The 20,077-nt window shown below is 53.0% G+C and overlaps 3 protein-coding genes across 5 annotated transcripts; all 3 read right to left on the reverse strand.

Moving 5' to 3' along the window:
• Positions 1-514: 514 nt before the first annotated feature.
• On the reverse strand, positions 515-3,912 carry Apoc4 (apolipoprotein C4). The gene is made up of 3 exons (XM_036183542.1): positions 3,837-3,912; positions 900-1,032; positions 515-680 (listed from the first exon to the last, which is right to left on the reverse strand). Exons 1-3 carry the CDS (start codon positions 3,910-3,912, stop codon positions 515-517), a joined length of 375 nt encoding a protein of 124 aa, XP_036039435.1.
• A 5,216-nt stretch (positions 3,913-9,128) lies between these two features.
• On the reverse strand, positions 9,129-12,995 carry Apoc1 (apolipoprotein C1). Of its 3 annotated transcripts, none has more exons than XM_036183576.1 (4): positions 12,915-12,995; positions 12,062-12,137; positions 11,551-11,698; positions 9,129-9,278 (listed from the first exon to the last, which is right to left on the reverse strand). In XM_036183576.1, the coding sequence occupies exons 2-4, from the start codon at positions 12,117-12,119 to the stop codon at positions 9,218-9,220; spliced, it is 267 nt and encodes an 88-aa protein (XP_036039469.1). In that variant the 5' UTR covers positions 12,120-12,137; positions 12,915-12,995; the 3' UTR covers positions 9,129-9,217. The 3 variants fall into 3 exon arrangements, with proteins under 3 accessions (XP_036039469.1, XP_036039477.1, XP_036039460.1); XM_036183584.1 differs by lacking the exon at positions 12,915-12,995 and adding an exon at positions 12,765-12,903; XM_036183567.1 differs by lacking the exon at positions 12,915-12,995 and adding an exon at positions 12,253-12,333.
• Positions 12,996-15,977: 2,982 nt separating this feature from the next.
• Apoe (apolipoprotein E) lies at positions 15,978-18,952 on the reverse strand. Its single transcript, XM_036183371.1, has 4 exons — positions 18,779-18,952; positions 17,955-18,020; positions 17,216-17,396; positions 15,978-16,818 (listed from the first exon to the last, which is right to left on the reverse strand). Exons 2-4 carry the CDS (start codon positions 17,995-17,997, stop codon positions 16,092-16,094), a joined length of 951 nt encoding a protein of 316 aa, XP_036039264.1. The 5' UTR covers positions 17,998-18,020; positions 18,779-18,952; the 3' UTR covers positions 15,978-16,091.
• Positions 18,953-20,077: the final 1,125 nt, after the last annotated feature.

Here is a 20,077-nt window from a genome sequence, read left to right on the forward strand (position 1 = left end):
GGTGTGTATGAGGCCCTGGGTTCAATTCTTAGAATCTCCCCCACTGCCTCCCCCAGAAGAAAGAGAGACAAGCCCCCAATTCCTGAGAGAGATGGCTGGATAAGGTGGAGGGGCTTTTGGATTTGGGGAACCACTTGGAATAGGGTTTAAGGTCTGCACGGTCAAAGAAGTGAGGGACACTGTGAGGATAAGGTTCCTCTGACCTGCGTCAGCCTTCAAGACTTTGCCTCCTGGATCTGAGCAGGCGCCTGAAAGTCTCCTGTTCCCTTCTAGCCGGAACCGCGTGGGGAGGGAGGGGGTTGTCACCTTGGCCCCTTCCTCTAGAGCTTTCCTAGTATCCTCCCCTGCCAGGTGACAGCGTTTCCACTTATTAACTCCTAGATATGACGAGGGGTGACCTCTGGCCTCAAGAGGAGCTTCTCAGCAGGTGATACAGAGTAGGAACAAACAGCTTTATTGTGGGTGCTGGGAGAGGGGAGGGGGGAAGGAGGGAGGTGGGGGGAGGTGTGGCGCTTTAACCCTGAGTCCGGTCTCTGCAGAGCATCTGGGGACACAGGTTGAGGGTCTTGTTCAGGAGGTGGTCTCTGGAGCTTTGCAGCCAGGCCTGAGTGCGGGGACCCAGGTCTTTCAAATGGTCTTCATAGTAGGTCTGCACAAAGCCCTGGACAGCCCCAGGGCCCCTGTGTAAAGAGGACATCTTAGTTGACACCCTAGAAGCCACAGGGGTATGGCCCATTTATTTCTGACCTTCTTCAGACTCAAGACTCCAGACTCTTAACTTCCCTCAGACCCCAGGGGTCCAGACCCCAGCCCTCCTCCCTCAGACCAAGGGTCTAGCCACTGGCTCTCTTTCCTCTAACTCTGGTGTTCCTCCCAGCCGAGTACCGGAACTCTCTCACCAGAACCACTGCCATCTGTCCCTGGTCCTGGTCACCAGTGGGTTCACTATCTCCATCACCCTGGCCCTGACCAGGTCCCAGCGGCTGTTCTCAGGGCCAGGGGTGGGGATCAGGCTTTCTGTAGTCATGGATGCTGGGGAAATCACAGAGGCGCTTGAGTGAGCCAGGATCCCAGAACCCCATTCCTCTCTCCCTGCGTGTAACTCACCTTTGAACCCAGGCACCCATGCCACCCATCATCATAGGTCACACCTGACTTGCCCTGTTCTAGACTCAGTTTCCCTTCCTGTAGAAAGGGGCACAATGACTTCCCATGTGAGGAAGCAAGCGACAGGAAAGTGCCTTGTGTCTTGCACACCCTAGCCCATCCCTGGCCAGCAGCTGGGCCCCTGACACCATTGCCCTTACTCCCACCGTTGGGCCATCTCCCCTTCCCCACCGCTGGCGCCTCCCTTGGTTCTCTGTCTCCTGAGATTTTCTTGCTCAGTCTGCAGCTCCACTTCCCACCTGGTGCCTCTCTCCTCTAACCACCTAACCCTACTGCCCAAGGATGACCCCTGACCTGGAACAGCCACTACTCCTCCCAGGATTTCACATACGACTAGAGGCTGCCTCCATGCATGGGGGAGCAAAAGCCCATTTAAATTCATCCTCTACCATGGACAATGTTCCCAGCTTTACTTTTAGTCTCTCTGGGTCACAGTTCTCTTCCTTACACACACACACACACACACACACACACACACACACACACACACCTTGCTCTAGCACCCACACCTAAATACTCACCCGAAGATACTAGCACGCACACAAGCATAGGTGCTCATTCTTATGCTTGTGTCTTTTGTTTTAACCTCATTTGTTTGTTTTTTTTTGAGGCAGGGTCTCTCTGTGTAACACTGACTGTCCTGGAACTCATTCTGTAGACCAGGCTAGCTTCAAACTCGCAGGGATCCACCTGCCTCTGCCTCCTGAGTGTTAGGATTAAAGATGTACACCACCATGCCCGACCTGTTTAAACATTTTTTTTTTAAGACTTATTTTTATTTTCTGTATGCGGATGTAAGCCAGTGCGCTACCTAGGGAGGCCAAAGGCATCAGATCCTCTGGAACTGGGGTTGCAGGCAGTTGTGAGCCTGGGAACGGGACTCCAGTCCTTTGCAAGAGCAGCACATGCCCTTAACCACTAAGCCATCCCTCAAGCCTCGTATGCATGCATGCATGCATGTGTGTGTATGTATGTATGTGTGTATATATGTATGTATGGAGACAAGTCTCTTGTAGTCCTGGCTGGCCTCATGTAGCCTAGGATAACTTCTGATCTTGACCCCACCTCCAAAGTGGTGTGCTTACAGGTGTGTGCTCCCATCCTGGTTCATGCAGTGCTGGGGCTGGAACCCAGGGCTTCCTGATACTATCTAAGCACTCCACCAACTAAGCCACATCCCCAGCTTGTCCTGCAACTTCCTTTTTTTTTTTTTTTTTTAAACTGAGGATCAAACCAGGGCCTCGTGCTTGCGCTCTATCACTGAGCTAAATCCCCAACCCATCCTGTAACTTCCTATGTAGCTGAGGCTAGCTTTGAACTCCTGATCCTCCTGCCTCCACCTCCCCAGTGCTGGGGTTCCGGGCATGTACCACCATACCCAGACCACACACCATGTACTCTAGTACCAAGACACTTATGTCACCTGCTGTCAGAAGCCTCACCTGTGACTTCACCACTCCAAGACAGTCTCCCACTCTGTGAAAGGGGCACTAGGCTAAGCATATGAGGAGTACACAGGCACACCATCAGCACTAGAAGCATGTATATTTATTTTTATTTTCATTTTATGTGCATTGGTGTTTTGCCTGCATGTATGCTTGTATGAGGGTGTCAGATCCTGGAGTTACAGACAGTTGTGAGCTGCCATGCTATTGAACTCAGGTCCTAGAAAAGCAGCCAGTGCTCTTAACTACTGAGCCATCTCTCCAGCCCTGAAGCAAACGTATTTTAAGACAGGGTCTCACTGTATAACCCTGGCTGTCCTGCAATTCACTGTGTAGCCCAGGCTGGCCTCAAACTCCCAGGGATTCACCTGCGTCTGTCTGAGTGCTGGGATTAACGGTGTGCATCACCACCACCACCATCTGGCAGTCCCCATTTTCTGTATTTTTAAAGATTATCACTAAACTGTCAGGAGGACTCCCAACCTTCAATCCTCCTGCTTCAGCCTTTGAATAATTGGGATTACAGACCTGTACCAACATACTCTGCTCATGAGATACAATTTTAAATGCATGCACAAAATAAACTACTGTGTGTGAACACACTAGAAACAGCCTCCTCTGTAGCCACACACTTAGAACTTTCATACATGTGCCTTGTAGAAAGCCATACACACATACATGCCCAAGAAGTATCGAACACCTGTAATTCTAGTGCTGCTTAGGAGGGAGAATCGGGAGGATCAGGGGTTCAAGGCCAGTCTGGGCTACCTGAGATCCTGTCTCAAAACAAAACAAAAAACCACCACAAATACATAGTACCAGACAACAACAACAGAAGGCATACATGTGCCCATCATGGGACATGTACATTTGTCACAACAGCAGCTGGGATTGAGTGGCTAAGGATAAGGCTTTGCCGGGAGAGTTCTTGTCTTGCATGCACAAGGTCTTGAATTTGATGCCCGGCACCACATAAACCAGGTGTGGTGGGGCATGCCTGCAATCTGAACAGGCAAGAGTGTTAGGAATTCAAGGTCATCCTTAGCAGTATCGAGAGTTCAAACCCAGCTCCATCCGTGTGTGTGTGTGTGTGTGTGTGTGTGTGTGTGTGTGTGTGTGTGTGTGTGTCTCGCTCCTCTTACATGGCCACTGACCCATTTGATGAAACCACAGTCACGCCCCACCCAGAGGACCCCCACCTCCAGCAAGCCCCCCTCTCCTCACCTACAAGGCAGGCCAGGAGCAGCACGGAGAGGCAAAGGGAGGGCAGGGCCTGCAGCCTGCATCCCAGGAAGGACATTTCTGGGGACTTGACCCTCTGTCCTCTGTGCTCCACTCCGTACACTGGGGAAGAGACAGGCAGCCCTGGGAAGAGACCTCCCTCTGTCAGTCACCTCCCCACGTCTCTTGGCAGGACTTCAAGAGATGGGCCTGGTGGCGGTGACAGTCAAAGGCCATGCCCGTCCGCCTGATGGCTCTTCCCGCCCTCCCTGGCCTGACAGGAGCTCCCACACTAAACTGGATTAAAATCCTGACGCCACCAGACTTTCCCTGGACTCACTTTCTCCCTTTGGGCATCGAGGCCACCATCTATCCTTGAGAAATTGGAGTGTGTGGCGGGGAGCGGGGGCGGGGGGAGGGAGGGTTGTTCTGATTTATTTTGAGACAGCGTCTCCTGTAGCCCAGGCTGTCCTGGAACTCAATATATTGCCACGAGTGATCTGGAATCCTTATCCTCCTGCCTCTACCTCCCACATGTTGGAGTTACTGGCATGTGCCACCACACCTGGCTCTCCTTTGTACTTTTTATTTTGTAACAAGGTCTCACTAAGCAGCCCAAGCAGAACTTGGAATCTGGTCCTCCTGCCTCAGTATCTGGGATCACTGGGATTACAGTCCTTCTCCTTCGTCCGTGTGCGGCTTGGATTTTGAGCTCTTTTAGTTAACTTTTTTTTTTTTTCCTAGACAAGGTTTCTCTGCATAGTCCTTGCTGTCCTGGAACTCGCTCTGTAGACCAGGCTGTCCTGGAACTCACAGAGATCTGCCTGTCTCTGCCTCCCCAGCACTGGGATTAAGGGTGTGTGCCCCAATGCCTGGCAATATTTTTAAAGTGTATTTTTACTCATGTGTGTGTGTGTGTGTGTGTGTTGGGGGTATGTGTATGTGAGTGCAGGTGCCCACAAAGGCCAGAGGTGTCAGATTTCCCTGGAACGGGATGTAAGCCGCCTGATGTGGATGCTGGGAGTCGGATTCAGGTCCTCTGGAAGATACTCAGCCATCCCAGTGGCAATTTAATTGTTTTTAAGTATGTTTATTCTTTTGTGTGTGTTGTGTGTCTGTGTGTGTATTGTGTGTGTGTCTGTGTGTCTCTGTGTGTGTGTTTCTGTGTCTCTGTGTGTTGTGTGTGTCTGTGTATATGTTGTGTGCGTGTGTCTGTGTGTGTTGTGTGTGTGTCTGTGTGTATGTTGTGTGTGTGTGTCTGTGTGTCTGTGTGTGTTGTGTGTGTCTGTGTGTGTTGTGTGTCTGTGGGTCTGTCCATGCCACTGAACACATGTGGAGGCCCAAGGACAACTTTAGCTTTCCGGAGTTGGTCTCTCCTTCCACCATGTGAATCCCAGGGATCAAGCTCAGCAGTGAGGCTTGGCCACAGGTGCCTTTATCTGCGGGGCCATCTTGTCTCCTCTTCTTTCTTCTCTGCCTCCCCCTTCCTCTCTCTGAATGAGGAAGGTCTCGTTAGGACCCTTTTGCCTCAGCCTCTTGAGTTCTATGGTTTCAAGGGTGAACCACATTGATGAAACAACAATTAAATGTGTTCCATGCAAGATTTGGGAATTTCACCAGATAACTCCTTAAACATTACCTATTCATCTGAAGTTGAAATGTAATTGAGTACCCTGTGGCTTCCTGTTTGTTTGTTTATTGTTTATTGAGACAGGTTCTCAGGACAACCTTGACTGGCCTTGTATTTCTGATCCTCCAGCCTCTACCTTCCCAGCGCTGGGATGACATGCCATCACATGCCCAGCACATGTTGTTTCCATGCAGCAAATCTTCTGACCGGAATCTCAACTGCAGCCTGAGCAGCTGTACAGAGCAACCCTGCCCCAGATGCCTGCAGAGAGCTGACCTGTCGGTCACACCGGTAGCTGCTGGGCACATGTCAGCTTCTCTAGGACAGTTTAAAAAAAAAAAAAAAAAAGTCACGCAGAGCTGCTCTTTGCCATGATGCAAACATTTTAGGAATAGACTTTGGGGTTGGTTGCAAAACTGCTGACCTAAACACCTGTAAGTGGCTGAAATGGTCAATTTTATGTTCTGTGGTTTGGTTTTATTTTTTTCCACAATAATAAAAAAAGAAAACAGAAGTGCAAACCCAGCCACCACAGACCCCCTTGTCTGGTTATGGAGAGGACCTCTTGCTGGACGGACATGGTTGTTCTGGTGATGCATTCCTGACGTCCCAGAACTTGAGAAGCTGAGGCAGGAGGATTGTTGATTTGAGCTGGGGTAACATAGGAAGACCCTGCTGGCCACAAGAGCAAGAGGGGTGTGGAGTTCATAGCCAAACGCCGCCTGTTTTCAGCACTGAGACAGAGGAAGTTGCTTAACTCCTGTAGGCTGACTGCTTCTTGCTGGAAAGTGATTGGATCATTACCTGGCTTGGAGGATGGCCTGAGACAGGACAGGGCATCAGGAGATGTGCAACCACAGTGTAACTAACAGACAGTTGCTATGTATTTATTCATTTTTGAAAAAAAAAATTAGATTTGATAGCCAGGCATGGTGGCACAGGCCTTTAATTCCAGCACCCAGGAAGCAGAGGCAGGAGGATAGCTATAGCTATAAATCACCACACCAGGCTTTGATATATTTATTGTTTTTTGTTTTTGTTTGTTTGTTTGTTTGTTTTTAAGCTGAGGATGGAACCCAGGGCCTTGCGCTTTCTAGGCAAGCGCTCTACCTACCACTGAGCTAAATCCCCAACCCTACCACACCTAATTTTGTGCTGGCCTGAGGATATAAGGCAAGGCCAAATGTGTATGTTAAGCAAGTACTCTACCAACTGAGCTGCACATGACGATCCATCTTTATTTGGCAAGTGCTTCCTTACACACACTGTGCACCAGGCCCAGAGTGAATGGCTTTGGCATACCCCAGCAGTTAGAGATCTTCCCCCACTGTTAAGAACTGAATCCAGGATTTTGTACTTAGACAGGGGCTCTACCACTGAGCCACACCCCAGCCCCTCACTGGGGGATTCTAGGCAGGGGCTCTACCACTGAGCCACACCCCAGCCCCTCACTGGGGGATTCTAGGCAGGGGCTCCACCACTGAGCCATACCCCAGTCTCTCACTGGAGGATTCTAGGCAGGGGCTCTACCACTGAGTCATGCTCCTACCCAGCATTCTTTTTTCACACATGTGGAAACTGAGACTGTGTTTTTGGTTGGGTCTGAATCTAGTTGTCTTTCATCATTGAACCATGCTGGGACAACCTATGACCCTCCCCATACAAACCCTACAGCCCAAGAGGGAGCCTAAGGCAGCAGGGCTGGGGTTGGGGAAGGTCTTTGTCCTCTGCCCTTAATCCAAAGTCAGCACACAGGTTGGCTGTGTGCTGTTTGCTGTTTGGTTCCTGCAATGTTTGCTCACCCCAGGGACAGGAACAGACTGAAGGTCGTCCAGGGTGGACATCAGGGGCAACTGAAAACAATGTGCTGGGGAGGAGAAAGAATGGGGATTAGGGAAGGGGGTGGGACAGGACCTGACATGACTTTGTCAATCTGAGGATTTAGGAGCATCCCTGAGACCCAAACAGTCCTTCAAATGGCCAAGCATGCCAGTAAACAGAAACCCTCCTTTTATCTCTCATTTTGGCTTTTGAGACACAGTCACACTGTAGCCAGGCTGGTCTCAAGCTCCCGGTGATCCTCCTGCTGCTGAAACCTTCCAGGTCCCTACTCTGCTCTCCTCTTGGTCCTCCGATCTCATCATGATTGGGAATCCCTGCTCTTCTCTTACTGTTGAGTGCTCAAATCCTCACTCTTCTTACTCAACTTTCGGGGATTTCTAACTTCTCCAGCTGGACGCTTGGGGTTATGGCAGGGAAATTTGAAGTGAAAGGATGTTTGAGGGGCTGGGGTGTGGTCAGTGGTAGAGCCCCTGCCTAGAATCCCCCAGTGAGGGGCTGGGGTGTGGCTCAGTGGTAGAGCCCCTGCCTAGAATCCCCCAGTGAGGGGCTGGGGTGTGGCTCAGTGGTGGAGCCCCTGCCTAGAATCCCCCAGTGAGGGGCTGGGGTGTGGCTCAGTGGCGGAGCCCCTGCCTAGAATCCCCCAGTGAGGGGCTGGTGTGTGGCTCAGTGGTAGAGCCCCTGCCTAGAATCCCCCAGTGAGGGGCTGGGGTGTGGCTCAGTGGTGGAGCACCTGCCCAGCATTGTGTCAGGCCCTGGGTTTTTTGTGAACAGAGTGTTAAGACAGGCCTAGCATGGTGGCACATACCTACAATCACAAGACTCAGGAGGCTGAGGCAGGATGCTCTTGAGTGAGGCCTGCCTGGTCTACAAAGCCTTCTTGAGCCATGTATTGAAACCCCTTCTGAAAAAATACTAAAGCAAACAAAAACAAAACAAAAAACCCAAAGCCAAAAAAAAAAAAAAAAAAAATATGACGTGTTTAAATTAAGCAATCACTGCTTTGACCAAATATTATTCAACACTGGCACTGTGGTCAGCTCTAGGTGGGCAATGGCTTGGGATTCATTGGCCACAAACAGTCTTGGCCCTGTTATCAGGAGGTTCATGGTACAAGTTCCCAGAAGATAACCACCCAGAGTTGTCAGAGATGCAGTGCAGAAGCCTGGCCCAGCATAGAGTCTCAGAGGGCTTCCTGGAGGAGACACAGGCATCAAGGCCTGGTAGCTGAGCACTGTGTTTATCTTTCTGGCTCTCATCTATGCCTTTCCCATTCCCTGCTACTTTGTTTTCTATTTCCCTTCATTATTTATGTACAGTTTAATGAGTGCCTACTCTTTGCAGGGATAAACCAAACCCAGCCGTATGCAGGTTACACTGAACCAGAAGAGGGTAAACCCGTGGTCACGCCGGGCTGTGCATTCAGTCCAATTCCCTGCTGTCTGGCTGTGCGACCATGCACCAGCAACTTTACCTCCCCGAGTCTCGCTCACAGGACATGATAGGGTTCTCAAGAAGATTCATTGGGGAAATATAAAGTTAAAACAACGCAGACAAGGGTGTGGAGCTGGAGAGATGACTCAGCGGTTAAGAGCACTGGCTGTTCTTCCAGAGGACCTGGGTTCAATTTCCAGCACCCACACGGCAGCACACAACCTTGTCCAGTTGGAGGGGAGGTGATGCCCTCTTCTGGCTTCTGTGGTGCACATGCATACATGCATACAAAACACCCACACATGTAAAAATAAATAAGGTAAACAGACTATGCAACTCAGTCTCTGTGCTGCTCCTCAGCTCCGCCCCCACTCAAAACACTACAGAGAGAGTTCGTTCACTCTAGGCTTTTTATTGGTGTGGGATGAGGGACCTGCCACATCACGTGGACGCCCTTGCTGCAAGATGGCCCGCCAGGAGCTCAGGCAAACGTGGATTTGAACTTCTCCTTCACTTTGTCGAATGTCTCTGAAAACCAGGTCCTTTGGAGAGAGATGAAGACATGGTCACTGTTTTCTGTGCCTTCCAAGGGGCCCAGACCCCTGCTTCCTAGTGTCCCTTTCCTCAATCCCACCTGCATTGTCTGTGGGATGAAAATTCTGGGTCGGGTGGGTCAGTACCCTGTCTGTTTCCTTACATAGACCAGAGCAGTATGTGTGTGTGTGTGTGTGTGTGTGTTGAGATAAGGTCTCATGAAGCCAGGCTAGTCTCAACCTTGATATGTAGCTAAGGATGACCTTGAACTTCTGATCCTCCTGCCTCTACCTCCCAGATGCCAGGCTGCCGGGTGTGTACCTTCATGCCTGGTTTTATGTGGTGCTGGGGACCAAATCCTGGGCTTCATGTATTTGAGACAAGTACTCTACCAACTGAGCCACATGCTCAGCCCAGACTGAGCATCATGAAATCAAAAGTCACAAAACTTTCTCTTTCATAGCCAGCCACCGTGTGAGAAGTGGTGAGCAGGTGTGTATAGAGGACAAAGGCTAACCTCAGGTGCTGGTCCTCAGGTAGCATCTCCCTGGCCTAGGCTAGGATGGCCAGCCAGCCCCAGGGATCTGCCTCTGCATCAGTGGGGTTAAAAGCATGTCACCATACTTCACTTACACTTTTTTTTTGTGTGTAGTTTTTCGAGACAAGGTTTCTCTGTAGCTTTGGAGGCTGTCCTGGATCTCGCTTTGTAGACCAGGCTAGCCTCGAACTCAGAGATCCACCTGCCTCTGCCTCCCAAGTGCTGGGATTACAGGTGTGCGCCGCCGCCGCCACCACCACCACCACCCGGCATGACTAACTTTTTAAAATGTGGATTCTGGGTATCAAATTCAGGTCCTCAGGCTGGAGAGATAGCTCAGAGGTTAAGAGCACTGGCTGCTCTTTCAGAGGTCCTGAGTTCAATTCCCAGCAACCACATGGTGGCTCACAACCATCTGTAATGAGATCTGGCGCCCTCTTCTGTATACATAATAAATAAATAAATAAATAAATATATCTTTAAAAAAAAAATTCAGGTCCTCACAGGCATTGATACTGAATGATCTTCCCTCAGCCTCCCCCCATCTTCTTATTTTTAGTTAGCATTTATTTTTTTAATCTCGTTTTGTGGGGTTGGGAATTTAGCTCAGTGGTAGAGCACTTGCCTAGCAAGCGCAAGGCCCTGGGTTTGGTCTTCAGCTCTCAGGGAAAAAAAAATCTTGTTTTGTTTTTTGCTGGGATTAAAAGTATGTGCTACTACCTCCTACAAAGCCTGCCATCTCTTGCTTCCCGCCTACCCCTCCTCTGGCCTGTGCTTGCCTACCTGTCACCACCCTTTTCCCGCCCCCCTCCTTGGCCCAAGTTACTCCCCTTGTCTGGAAGGCCATTCTCTCTTGTCTATAGATCTTCCTGCCCCAGGGCCTTTGCACCCCCCCCCCAAAAAAAACTTCCTTGCCAAGTTGAGGCCTGGCTGGATATTTGTAATCAAACTCAGACCTCACTTTAAACCAATGATTTGTCTACTTGCCAAAATGAGCAGAAATTGGCTAACCAACCTGTTTACAACATACCAGCCGCCTCTGGAGGCACCTTCATTTCCCACTCAAAATCGCCCCCTCTTTTTTTTTTTTTTTTTTGTTTTCTTTTGTGTCTGTTTTGAGGCAGAGTCTTGCCCTGTGGCCCAGGCTGGTGTCAAGCTCCCTATTGTCTTCCCTTAGCCTCCCAAGTTGCTACGGTGTTCTTTGTTTTTTTTTGAGACAAGGTTTCTCTGAGCATCTCTATAGACTAGGCTGGCCTTGATCTCACAGATATCAGCCTGCCTCTGCCTCCCGAGTGCTGGGGTTAAAGGTATGTGCCACCAGGGACCGGGTAGTAGCTGGGAGTCTAAACCCAGCGTCCCTAATCTTCCTTCTCTAGTTGTTTCTTGGGCTAGTCTGAAGCCTCTGGCCTGCACAGCTCCCATCCCAGCTCTCCTGCTTTCTGTCCCTGTCTCCGAGACTGTGGTCATGTCCCGTTTCAGGAACACATCGGGAGAGCTCAGGGTCTAAGGTAGCCTGTCAGCTCCCAAGTTTAGGCCCTTCACTAACACCTCTAACAGCTGGCTAGGAGTTACACGGCCTGTCCCCAGACTCCAGGCATCTTGAGACCTAGCTCTATGACCTCAGGGACAGTGTCAATCACTCCTCTGGTGCTCAGTTTCCCCACTTGGTCAGTGTTGGACTGTCCACTAGAGCTTTCACATAGGCACCCCCAGGACCCGCCCGTCCCATGAAAGGTCCTAACCGGGTCTTGGTCAGGATCCCCTTTTGTTTGATGTGTTCAATGGCTGCCCGGGTCTTGTCTTCCAAAGCGTTCCCAAACTCTTTCAGCTTATCCGGTAAGTTCTCAAATGCGCTGGACAAGTCAGGGGTCGCCTGGGCGGGGGCAGGGCCTGCAGCGAGAGGGTTGTAAGCAAACCCTTAGCACGGGGGAGGGTGGGAGTGACCCACCGGATTCAGGACTTTGGACACTGGTCTTTTACTGCACTATCCACCTCCACCATCTACGCTCCACCCCTTCTAGGAAGATCAGCCAATCCCAGAGCGGGGATGCTGCGTCATCGGTAGCTAGGGCTCTTCTGGACAGACTAGACTCCTGCAGTCCCACCTTGACAGGTGGGCTGGGGGAGCCATGTGAGGGCGGTAGTGGAACGCAGACAAAGAAATGGACCTCAGAGCTCTAGCGAGGGACCTCTTCTAAGTCTTGCGGTCCCCAGGCCCACGACCAGTTCCACACTTCAAAGCCCCTTTCTTACCTTCCAAAGCCATGGCCAAGACCACAATCAGGACAGGAAGTGAGATGAAGAGCCTCATGGTGGCTGGAGGGGCACCCTGGAGGCAGATAGGGGGACATCACTAGCACCCACCCCCCTACCCCCACCACCATGATCCCCCACCCCAATCCCTTGGCTGTAGGAAGTAGGGAGCATGTTCCCCATGCACCAACCTGGATCTAAGGATCTGTTAGGAGGAGGGCAGGGGTGGGAGGATCTTGCACAGGGGTTTAACAGGTCGGGGAGGGGGCGGAGCAGGCTCATCGCCCTCCCCCTGAGCCTCCCCCTTGCCGGGGTGCCCACCTACTTTTTTCTTTTTCTTTCTTTCTTTCTTTCTTTCTTTCTTTCTTTCTTTCTTTTTTTTTGACATAGGATCTTTGGCTGGCCTCGGACTTGTGACCCTCCTGCCTCTGCCTCTCTAGTGAGTGATGATTACAGGCATGCGACCACAACCGGTCCATCCTCTTCGGCCATACTGTCGGACGTTGGGAGCCAGGCCTCACCCAGGCCCATCATTTAGGCCTAAGACTTGTCACTGGTCAGCACCCTCGCTCCCACTCAGGGAATACACTGTTCTCACCTGCTCTCTGAGGGGTCTTAGAAGCAACTCTGCCCACTCCCAAATCTCACCCCCAGCTCACACTGCATCCTCAGGTTAGCTCTCTCTGCTCTGCCCTTTCCTTACCCGCAAGCCTCAGCTCAGCCTCTCTGTCAGGATGCTGGGGGCTGGCTCTCACCTCCCTTCACTTCCCATGCCTTTGCATCTGGGCACCCCAGACCTCTTCTGATGCCCTCTGGGGTCTTAACTTGTCATCCCCTAATTCCCCTTCTTTACCAGTTGCCTCTTCAGAAGAGTCTAAACTGCAGAGCCTGTTAGCTTGCAAAGCTCCACAGGCCCCTCAACTGGCCCAACCCCCCCCCCCTGCCCCCAAGACACTATTAGCTCTTGGTAGGCCTCCCAGGCCCCTCCTGGCCCCAAACCTGCCTCCCCGCCCCCTCCCTCCACCACATCCTTTCCCTGAGGCTGGAGTCCAAGGCCTTCCCCTTCCTCCCCACTCCCAGAGGTCATTGACCGCCAGTGACCCCCTGGCAGCTGGTGGCTGTGGGCCCCAGACACAAGGTTGGCTGGCCGGTTGCCCCTGCAACCCACGTGTTAGTTCTAGGGAGGGGGCACAACAGGGGGATGGTTGTGAAAGGGGTGGAATAGACTGACCCTGGCTGGGTTGCAACATCTTTGGGGCCAGCTCACAGCTTCCAGTCCCTGTGGGCGCCAGGCCTGACCCTCTTGCTTCCTGAACTGAACACTGCTCAGTCCTCAAGCACCCATCTGAATAATGTAACAGATTGATTTCCCTCTACTCCACCCCGGTGCTTCCAATTCCACCCTCTCCTAGCAACAGGGCCTCCTGTGCCCCAGGTAGAGCAACGGAGTACAGCTAAAGTCATTAAACTACTAGTCAATCAACTCCAACTTTGGTTTTTGAGACAGGGTTTGTGTAGCCCTGGCTGTCCTGGAGCTCACTCTGTAGACCAGGCTGGCCTTGCCCCACCTCTGGGTCTGATCAGGGCTGTGGGGAGTTGGAGATGGGGGAGTCTCTCTACTCTTGGTAGTACATTCCTGCAGGCCCATCCCTTGGGAAGTAGAGGTGGGCAGATGAGGAGTTCAAGGACAGCCTTGGTTATATAGTGAGTCTGAGGCAAGCCTGGGCTACATGAGAGCCTGATTCCAAGACAGCCACAAACAGGGTTGAGGAGGGTGTGGCTTGCATGTAGGAAAGCCTGGAAGCCATCTGTAGCACTGCATACAACTGGGGGTGACAGTGCATGAGTTCATGTCTATCCAGCGCTGAGGAGTTGGAGGCAGGAAGATCAGGGGTTCAAGGTCATCTTTGGCTACACAGACAATAGCTCTGGGTACCCTGAGGCCTTGTTTCACACAGACAAAACCAAAAATCTGTCGGTAGAACTCAGAACTGAACTCTCAGCTAGATCTGGTGGCACAAACCTGTCATTCCAAAGTTTAGGGCTGAGGCAGGAGGATTCAGCACTCCAGGCTCAACCTGTAGCAAAGAAAACCAAAACAATTCAGGTCTTTAGTGGAAGACCGTGCTGAGTGGTCTCCCCTCATTCTGAGCTCTGAGAGTGTGTTTCTAGCCCCTGGGCATGAAGTGTGGCTGCCCTGAGCTCTGCTACTCAGCCCACTGACCCTTCTTCTCACTGGCACCCGTGAATCATCTGTGGGAGTAGTGCCCGCCTCCAGATAATGCTGTTTGGTGCCAGGAAAAGCTCCAGGCTCCGGGTGTGCCAGAGGCAGTGGGGGACTGAAGCCCTGGTCTGACCCAAGAGACAGAGAGCTCAAGCCGTGGCCTGCCCCTGTTGGTGGGAGCCCTGCTAGGTTCCTGAGAACTGAGGGGGTGGGAGTGGAAGCCAGCCAGGGGCTCGCCAGCTCCCACCCGGACCCTTTAAGTGCCAGCTCCCAATCGGAACAGACACACATAGGGACATGTCCGCAGTTTCAACTCACTCCCCATAGGCTTCCTTCCAAAAGGCGAACAGCACAGGTGAGGGGAGCGGGTGGGCTTGGGGCCCGACCCAGAGGAAGCTAACGTCAGTGTAAAGGGAACGGCGGGGAATGCGGGAGAGCCACAGGGCAGGGAGGAACAACCAAAGACCCAGAGCAAAAGAAACTGCGGGAGGCCTAGATAACAAGAGAGAGGCTCAGGAAAACAGGAAGCCAGAAAAGGAAGCCTCAAAGGAACAGAGAGGAGACAAAGCCAGGAGAGCGAATCAGATAAGACAGCAGCGGAGGAGGAGGGAGGGCCGGAGTAAACACAGCTTGGCAGCTCTGCTCCGACGCGAGGGTTCTCAGCATCACGGTGGAGCAGGTGTTTAAGTTGGGAAAAGTCGCCCAGCGGAGATAGGGTGGTGCACACTTGTTTTCTTAGTTCCCACGGAGGCTGAGGACAAAGATTCAAATACCCAAGGCCTGCCTGGGCTATCGGTCACTCAGTTGAGACCCGATCTCAGAATAAAAAAGAAGGGTTTAATATAGACAAGTGGAAGAACCCCTGCCCAGAATCCCTCAGTGAGGGGGTCAGGCAGATGTAGGCAGGGCCTTTGTTTGCTAGCGCTCGTCTCTGCCAGGTATGGCAGCCTGTGAGCTGACCAGGGGCATGCAGTGCTCTTTCGGGACGCTGCCACACTAGAAATTCAACTGCACAGATGCTTTAAGAGGGTGGGGGGCTGGACAGTGGTCGTGCACACCTTTGATCCCAGCACTTGGGAGGCAGAGGCAAGGCAGATCTCGGTGAGTTTGAGGCCAGCCTGGTCAACAAAGGGAGTTCCATCCAGAACAGCCAGCCAGCACTGTTACATAGAGAAACGCAGTCTTTAAAAAAAAAAAAAGAGGGGGGGGGGCTAGGGTGTGGCCCAGCAGGAGAGCACCTGCCTAGAATCCCCCAGTGAGGGCCTTGGGGGTATGGCTCAGTGGTAGAGCACCTGCCTCGAATCCCCCAATGAGGGCCTGGGGGGTATGGCTCAGTGGTAGAGCCCCTGCCTAGAATCCCCCAGTGAGGGGCTGGGGTGTGGCTCAGTGGTAGAGCCCCTGCCTAGAATCCCCCAGTGAGGGGCTGGGGTGTGAGTAGAGGCCCTGCCTAAAATCCTCCAGTGGGGGGTTGGGGGGGTCGGCTGGAGGTGTGGCTCAGTGGTAGAGCACCTTCAAGTCCTAGGCTTAATCTCTATTGCTTCAGAACCAGAACAAACCAAACTAGAGCCGAAACAAAGGCACCCCCCCCCCCCTACCCTACAGGCAGCAACAGTGTCACGGCATGTATGTCTAATAGGAAGCAGAAAAGATAAATTGAGACGGAAGTTGTAAGGAATCATTCGCAGAGACCCAGCAGGTGCTAGGAGAATCTTTATTAAGCAAGGGCCACCAGAGGGCCAGAATGGTACTGGGGACAGGGCCACCTGCTGGCCGTGGGTGTCACCCCAGCGGGTAGGAGAGGGACATTTATTGACTCTCCTGTGGCACTGAAGAGGGGGGAATGGGGTTGGCGGCCACGGAGGCCTGTATCTTCTCCACCAGGTTTGCCCACTGGCGCTGCATATCTTCCACCAGCGGCTCGAACCAGCCCTTGAGGCGGGCCTGGAAGATCTCGGCTTGCAGGCGCATCTGCTGGGCCTGCTCCTCCACCTTGGCGCGCACCTCTTCCATCTGCTCGCGCACCTCCTCCAAGCGGTCACGGGCCTGGTTGCCCACCTCCTCCAGCCGCCCTCGGATGCGGGCACCCAAAGCCTGGGCGCGATCTTGCAGGGGCTTGCCGGCCCCAGCGCCGAGGTTGGCTGTGCGCTGGCGACCCTGCTCCACCAACGGCCCCAAGCGCTCACGGATGGCGCCCACACCCCGCTCCGCGCCTTCGCGTGCCCCGGCCTTGTACACCGCCAAGCGCTTCTGCAGATCCTCCGCATCCCGCATCAGGCGCTTGCGCAATTTGCGCAGGTGCGTGGAGAGGCGTGCCCGCAGCTCCTCTGTGCTCTGGCCCAGCATGGTCTGCACCTCGTTTCGGTACTGCCCAAGTCGGTTGCGTAGGTCCTCCATATCTGCCCCGAGACGGGACTGGGCTGCCTGCACCTCTTTGGCCAGCCTGGCCCGTGTCTCCTCCGCCATCGGGCCCAGTTGTTCCTCCAGCTCCTTTTTGTAAGCCTTCAGTTCCGTCATGGTGTCCTCCATCAGTACCCTGCAGGTCCGGAGGAAACACACAGGGGAGATGAGGACCAAGATAGAAGGGCCCAAAAGAGAGGGGTGAGGTGGGCAAGAAACTGGGACGGAAGATATGGTGACCCTCGCTTGTATTCTCAGAAGCTGAGGAAGCTGAGGCAGGAGAATTGCAGGGCCTTTGAAGCCAGCTTGAATTGGGATCCTGTCTCAAAAGGCCAAAAACCAGTGGACCAAACAAATAAATAAATGCCCATTAATCCCAGCACCAGAAGGCTAAATGAGGCAGAAGGATATAGAGTTCAAGGCCAACCTAGGCTACACAATCCAGAAGGGGGTAGGTGACCAGACAGTCAGAGCCCCGGGGCCTGAATGTTTGGTGGGTGCAGAGGGTGAAGGGACAGGGGCCGGGCACTCACGTCAGTTCCTGAGTGACTTGGGAACTCTGCAGTTCTTCCTGGACCTGGTCAGACAGTGTCTGCACCCAGCGCAGATAATCCCAGAAGCGGCCCAGGGCCAGCTCCCAGGGTTGGCCGCTCTGCCATGCCAGCCGATCAGTCACCTCTGGCTCCAGCTCTGGCTCTCCCTCAGCCAGGCATCCTGTGCAGAGTAAGTTCAAGGCTGGGTCAGGACCTACAGTGCTCTTGCGTGTCTTTGCAGTAACAGTGGGTCCCGGTGGTTCTGTTACCACAAGCATGCATTATCTTGGTATCTCATATAGTACAGAGCAGAGAACCACCAGGCAGGTATGGAGTTAGAAAATACATACCAAAAAAAATTACATCTTTTTAAAAATTACATCTATTACATATCTTTGTGTGTGTGTGTGTGTGTGTGTGCGCGCGTGCGCGCGCGCGCGCCCTTTGGAGATCAGAAGATTAACCAGAGAAAACCGGCTCTCTCCTTCCACTATATTGGTCCTGGAGATGATAGGTCTTCAGGTTTGGTGGCAAGCACCTTTTCCCCTGAGCCATCTCGAAAGCCAATCCCTTCATTTTATGGGTAGGGGAAATCAAGGCCTAATGAGAACAGCTGTTCTGGGCTGTTGCATCTCAGAGAGGCCTCAGAACTGTCCCAGTGCCAGCCCGCCAGAGACCCAGGGCTAGACTGGAGTCCAGAGAGGAGCGGAGAAGCCACCAGACAAGCCCTCGTCCATACCTGCCAGCAGTGTGACCACCAGCACGGCCCACAGAGCCTTCATCTTCTCGATTGTGATTGGCCAGTCTGGGGGAAGGAGAAATTGTCTTTGAACAGCTAGGGGGTACTCCGCCCACCCAGAGAGCCCCACCCTACCTCCCTTCTCAGATCTGAGACCTTAGCCAATCACAAACATTTCCCAAAGAGAGCGCCGGCACTTCTCAAAGGTCTAGTTACTTCCCCTCCTGTGTTCGCTATCTGCATCCTCGGGGTGGATCCGCTGCCAAAAATTCCAGCTCCCTCTCCCAGGGTTCAAATTCCACTTCACCAAGACACAGCGGGTAGTCCAATTTACATTCCTCTTTCTACCTTCCTGGCCAGGCCCTGCTTTCCATTTTGGTGCTAATTTAACGCTCATTTAATCATCCTCCAGCCCTGCGAGATGGTGTCCTCACGTAACCCCAGAACTCACGCCGCTGAGGCGTGAGGATCGTCAGTTTGAGGCTAGCCCGGGTTACTTGGGGAATGATTGAAACCAGTAGGTGTTTATACAAACGCAGCCTAAGGCTCATTCCCGGTTCCCTTGCCAAAGGACGGTCCCACCTTCTAGTTGGGCTGGATGTGGAGCACCTTACTCGTGGAGGTGGCCCTTCCAGCTCCTCCATCTGTCCTGACTTGGGCAAAGACTAGTCACCTCATGTCCTTAGTTTGTCCCCAGGTGCCTCTGTCGTGTTTCCTGCTTTTCCAATTCTTGCCCCTGTTTCCTAGACACCAGGGGATCCCAAGATTCCCAGTCTACATCTTCCCACCGCCCCTGGGTGAGTCCCCAGCCCAGCGTGTCTTACCAGCTCCTTCAGAAACAAGTCCTTAGCCTCCGGGGGCTGAGCAAGACTCTGGATCCCAGGCTCGTCCAATTATAGGGCTCCCCCTGCCCCGCCCCCTCCTCAGGGCTAGGGCGGGCTGGGCCAGCCCCTTGTCACGAGGCGGATTGTTTCCCCCCCCCTTCCCAGCAGGGCAGAGGAAAGAGGTGGAGTTTGGAGGCCTTGTGACCCCCACACCCCAACAAGGGAGCTGACACTTTATCGAATAATCCAGGCATCTTTCTCCAAGTGGGGTGCTGGCGCCCAGAGTGCTCCTCCCCCACTTTCCTTGTGGGGTCCGGTGCACTTAAGAGGAAAGGGTTGGAGGCTTAAATAGAAACTGGAGGGTGTGGGGGGCCGTGCGGTGTCTGTTAAGAGGCTAGGCTACTGGGGTGAGTTTTAACCTTGGCCCCCCTCTGTTCATTCCTCAGGCACAGGTGAACTCCTGTCCCCAGGCTGGGAAAATTCCAGTTCCTTCAGCAGCTGTTGCGTGGAGGCTTCCACTGGGTTTGCAGCAGTTGAGGCAAGCCCCGGGAGTCCGCACTCAGTGCTTTAGTCCTCTCAGGGGCCAGATGTGTGACCTTGGAGTGGGGGCTCCCTCCCAGAGCAGCTTTGTCTTCTTGGTTGGTTTTTCTTTTTTGGAGACAGGATCCTCAGGCTGGCCTCAGTCACAAAGACCCTTTTGCCTCTGCCGCAGCGAGTTAGGACTGCGGTGTCTGCCACTGCTTGTACATTTGGCTTTTCCTGAGCACTTTCTTTGCCCGTTAAATCAGAAGAGTACTTATATTTGGTGACATGTGCCCAGCCACTTGGGGAGGCAGGAGGATACGCAGAGCTCGGGTAGCCAGAGTGAGCTTAGGCAACAGAACAAAGCCCATGCTAACAATCGAGAAAGCAGCTGCACTGGGCTGTCTCCATTGGGGCCAAGGCTCACACACCACCAGTTGCCAGCACTGTCAGGCCCACCAGATCCCCATCCCCCCCCCCCCCCCCCCCGTTGCCCAGAGAGGGTGGCAGGAGGGAAGCCATACAGTAAGGTTTGGCATTGGACTGGGCAGGCACTGAGTCTGCAGGATGGCAACAGGGGATCTCCTTATTCCAAGAAGGGTACAGGGGGCCTGGCCAAGCCTAGGCCTGTCAGTTTTGGTTTCAGAGAACACTGGCCACAAGTGGGTGTGGTGAGATGATTTCCATGGGTTATTAATGGTCAGCTCCATGGCCAGCTAACACCCCTAGACCACACAGGAGAAAGGGTTTTGGTGTTCTCTACAGGGACATCAACCG

This window comes from Onychomys torridus, chromosome 1 (assembly GCF_903995425.1).
Source record: "Onychomys torridus chromosome 1, mOncTor1.1, whole genome shotgun sequence".
Classification (NCBI taxonomy): Eukaryota; Metazoa; Chordata; class Mammalia; order Rodentia; family Cricetidae; genus Onychomys; species Onychomys torridus.

Coding starts and splice junctions, on each gene's coding strand:
- Apoc4 (XM_036183542.1), bottom strand. CDS start 3,912: ATGTCCTTCCTGGGATGCAGGCTGCAGGCCCTGCCCTCCCTTTGCCTC. Junction 1,033..3,836: donor GCTCCTGGCCTGCCTTGTAG/GTGAGGAGAGGG, acceptor TGATTTCCCCAG/CATCCATGACTACAGAAAGC. Junction 681..899: donor GACAGATGGCAGTGGTTCTG/GTGAGAGAGTTC, acceptor CTCTTTACACAG/GGGCCCTGGGGCTGTCCAGG.
- Apoc1 (XM_036183576.1), bottom strand. CDS start 12,119: ATGAGGCTCTTCATCTCACTTCCTGTCCTGATTGTGGTCTTGGCCATG. Junction 11,699..12,061: donor CTTGGCCATGGCTTTGGAAG/GTAAGAAAGGGG, acceptor CTCTCGCTGCAG/GCCCTGCCCCCGCCCAGGCG. Junction 9,279..11,550: donor GGGATCCTGACCAAGACCCG/GTTAGGACCTTT, acceptor CTCTCTCCAAAG/GACCTGGTTTTCAGAGACAT.
- Apoe (XM_036183371.1), bottom strand. CDS start 17,997: ATGAAGGCTCTGTGGGCCGTGCTGGTGGTCACACTGCTGGCAG. Junction 17,397..17,954: donor GGTGGTCACACTGCTGGCAG/GTATGGACGAGG, acceptor TACTCTGCACAG/GATGCCTGGCTGAGGGAGAG. Junction 16,819..17,215: donor CAAGTCACTCAGGAACTGAC/GTGAGTGCCCGG, acceptor CCGGACCTGCAG/GGTACTGATGGAGGACACCA.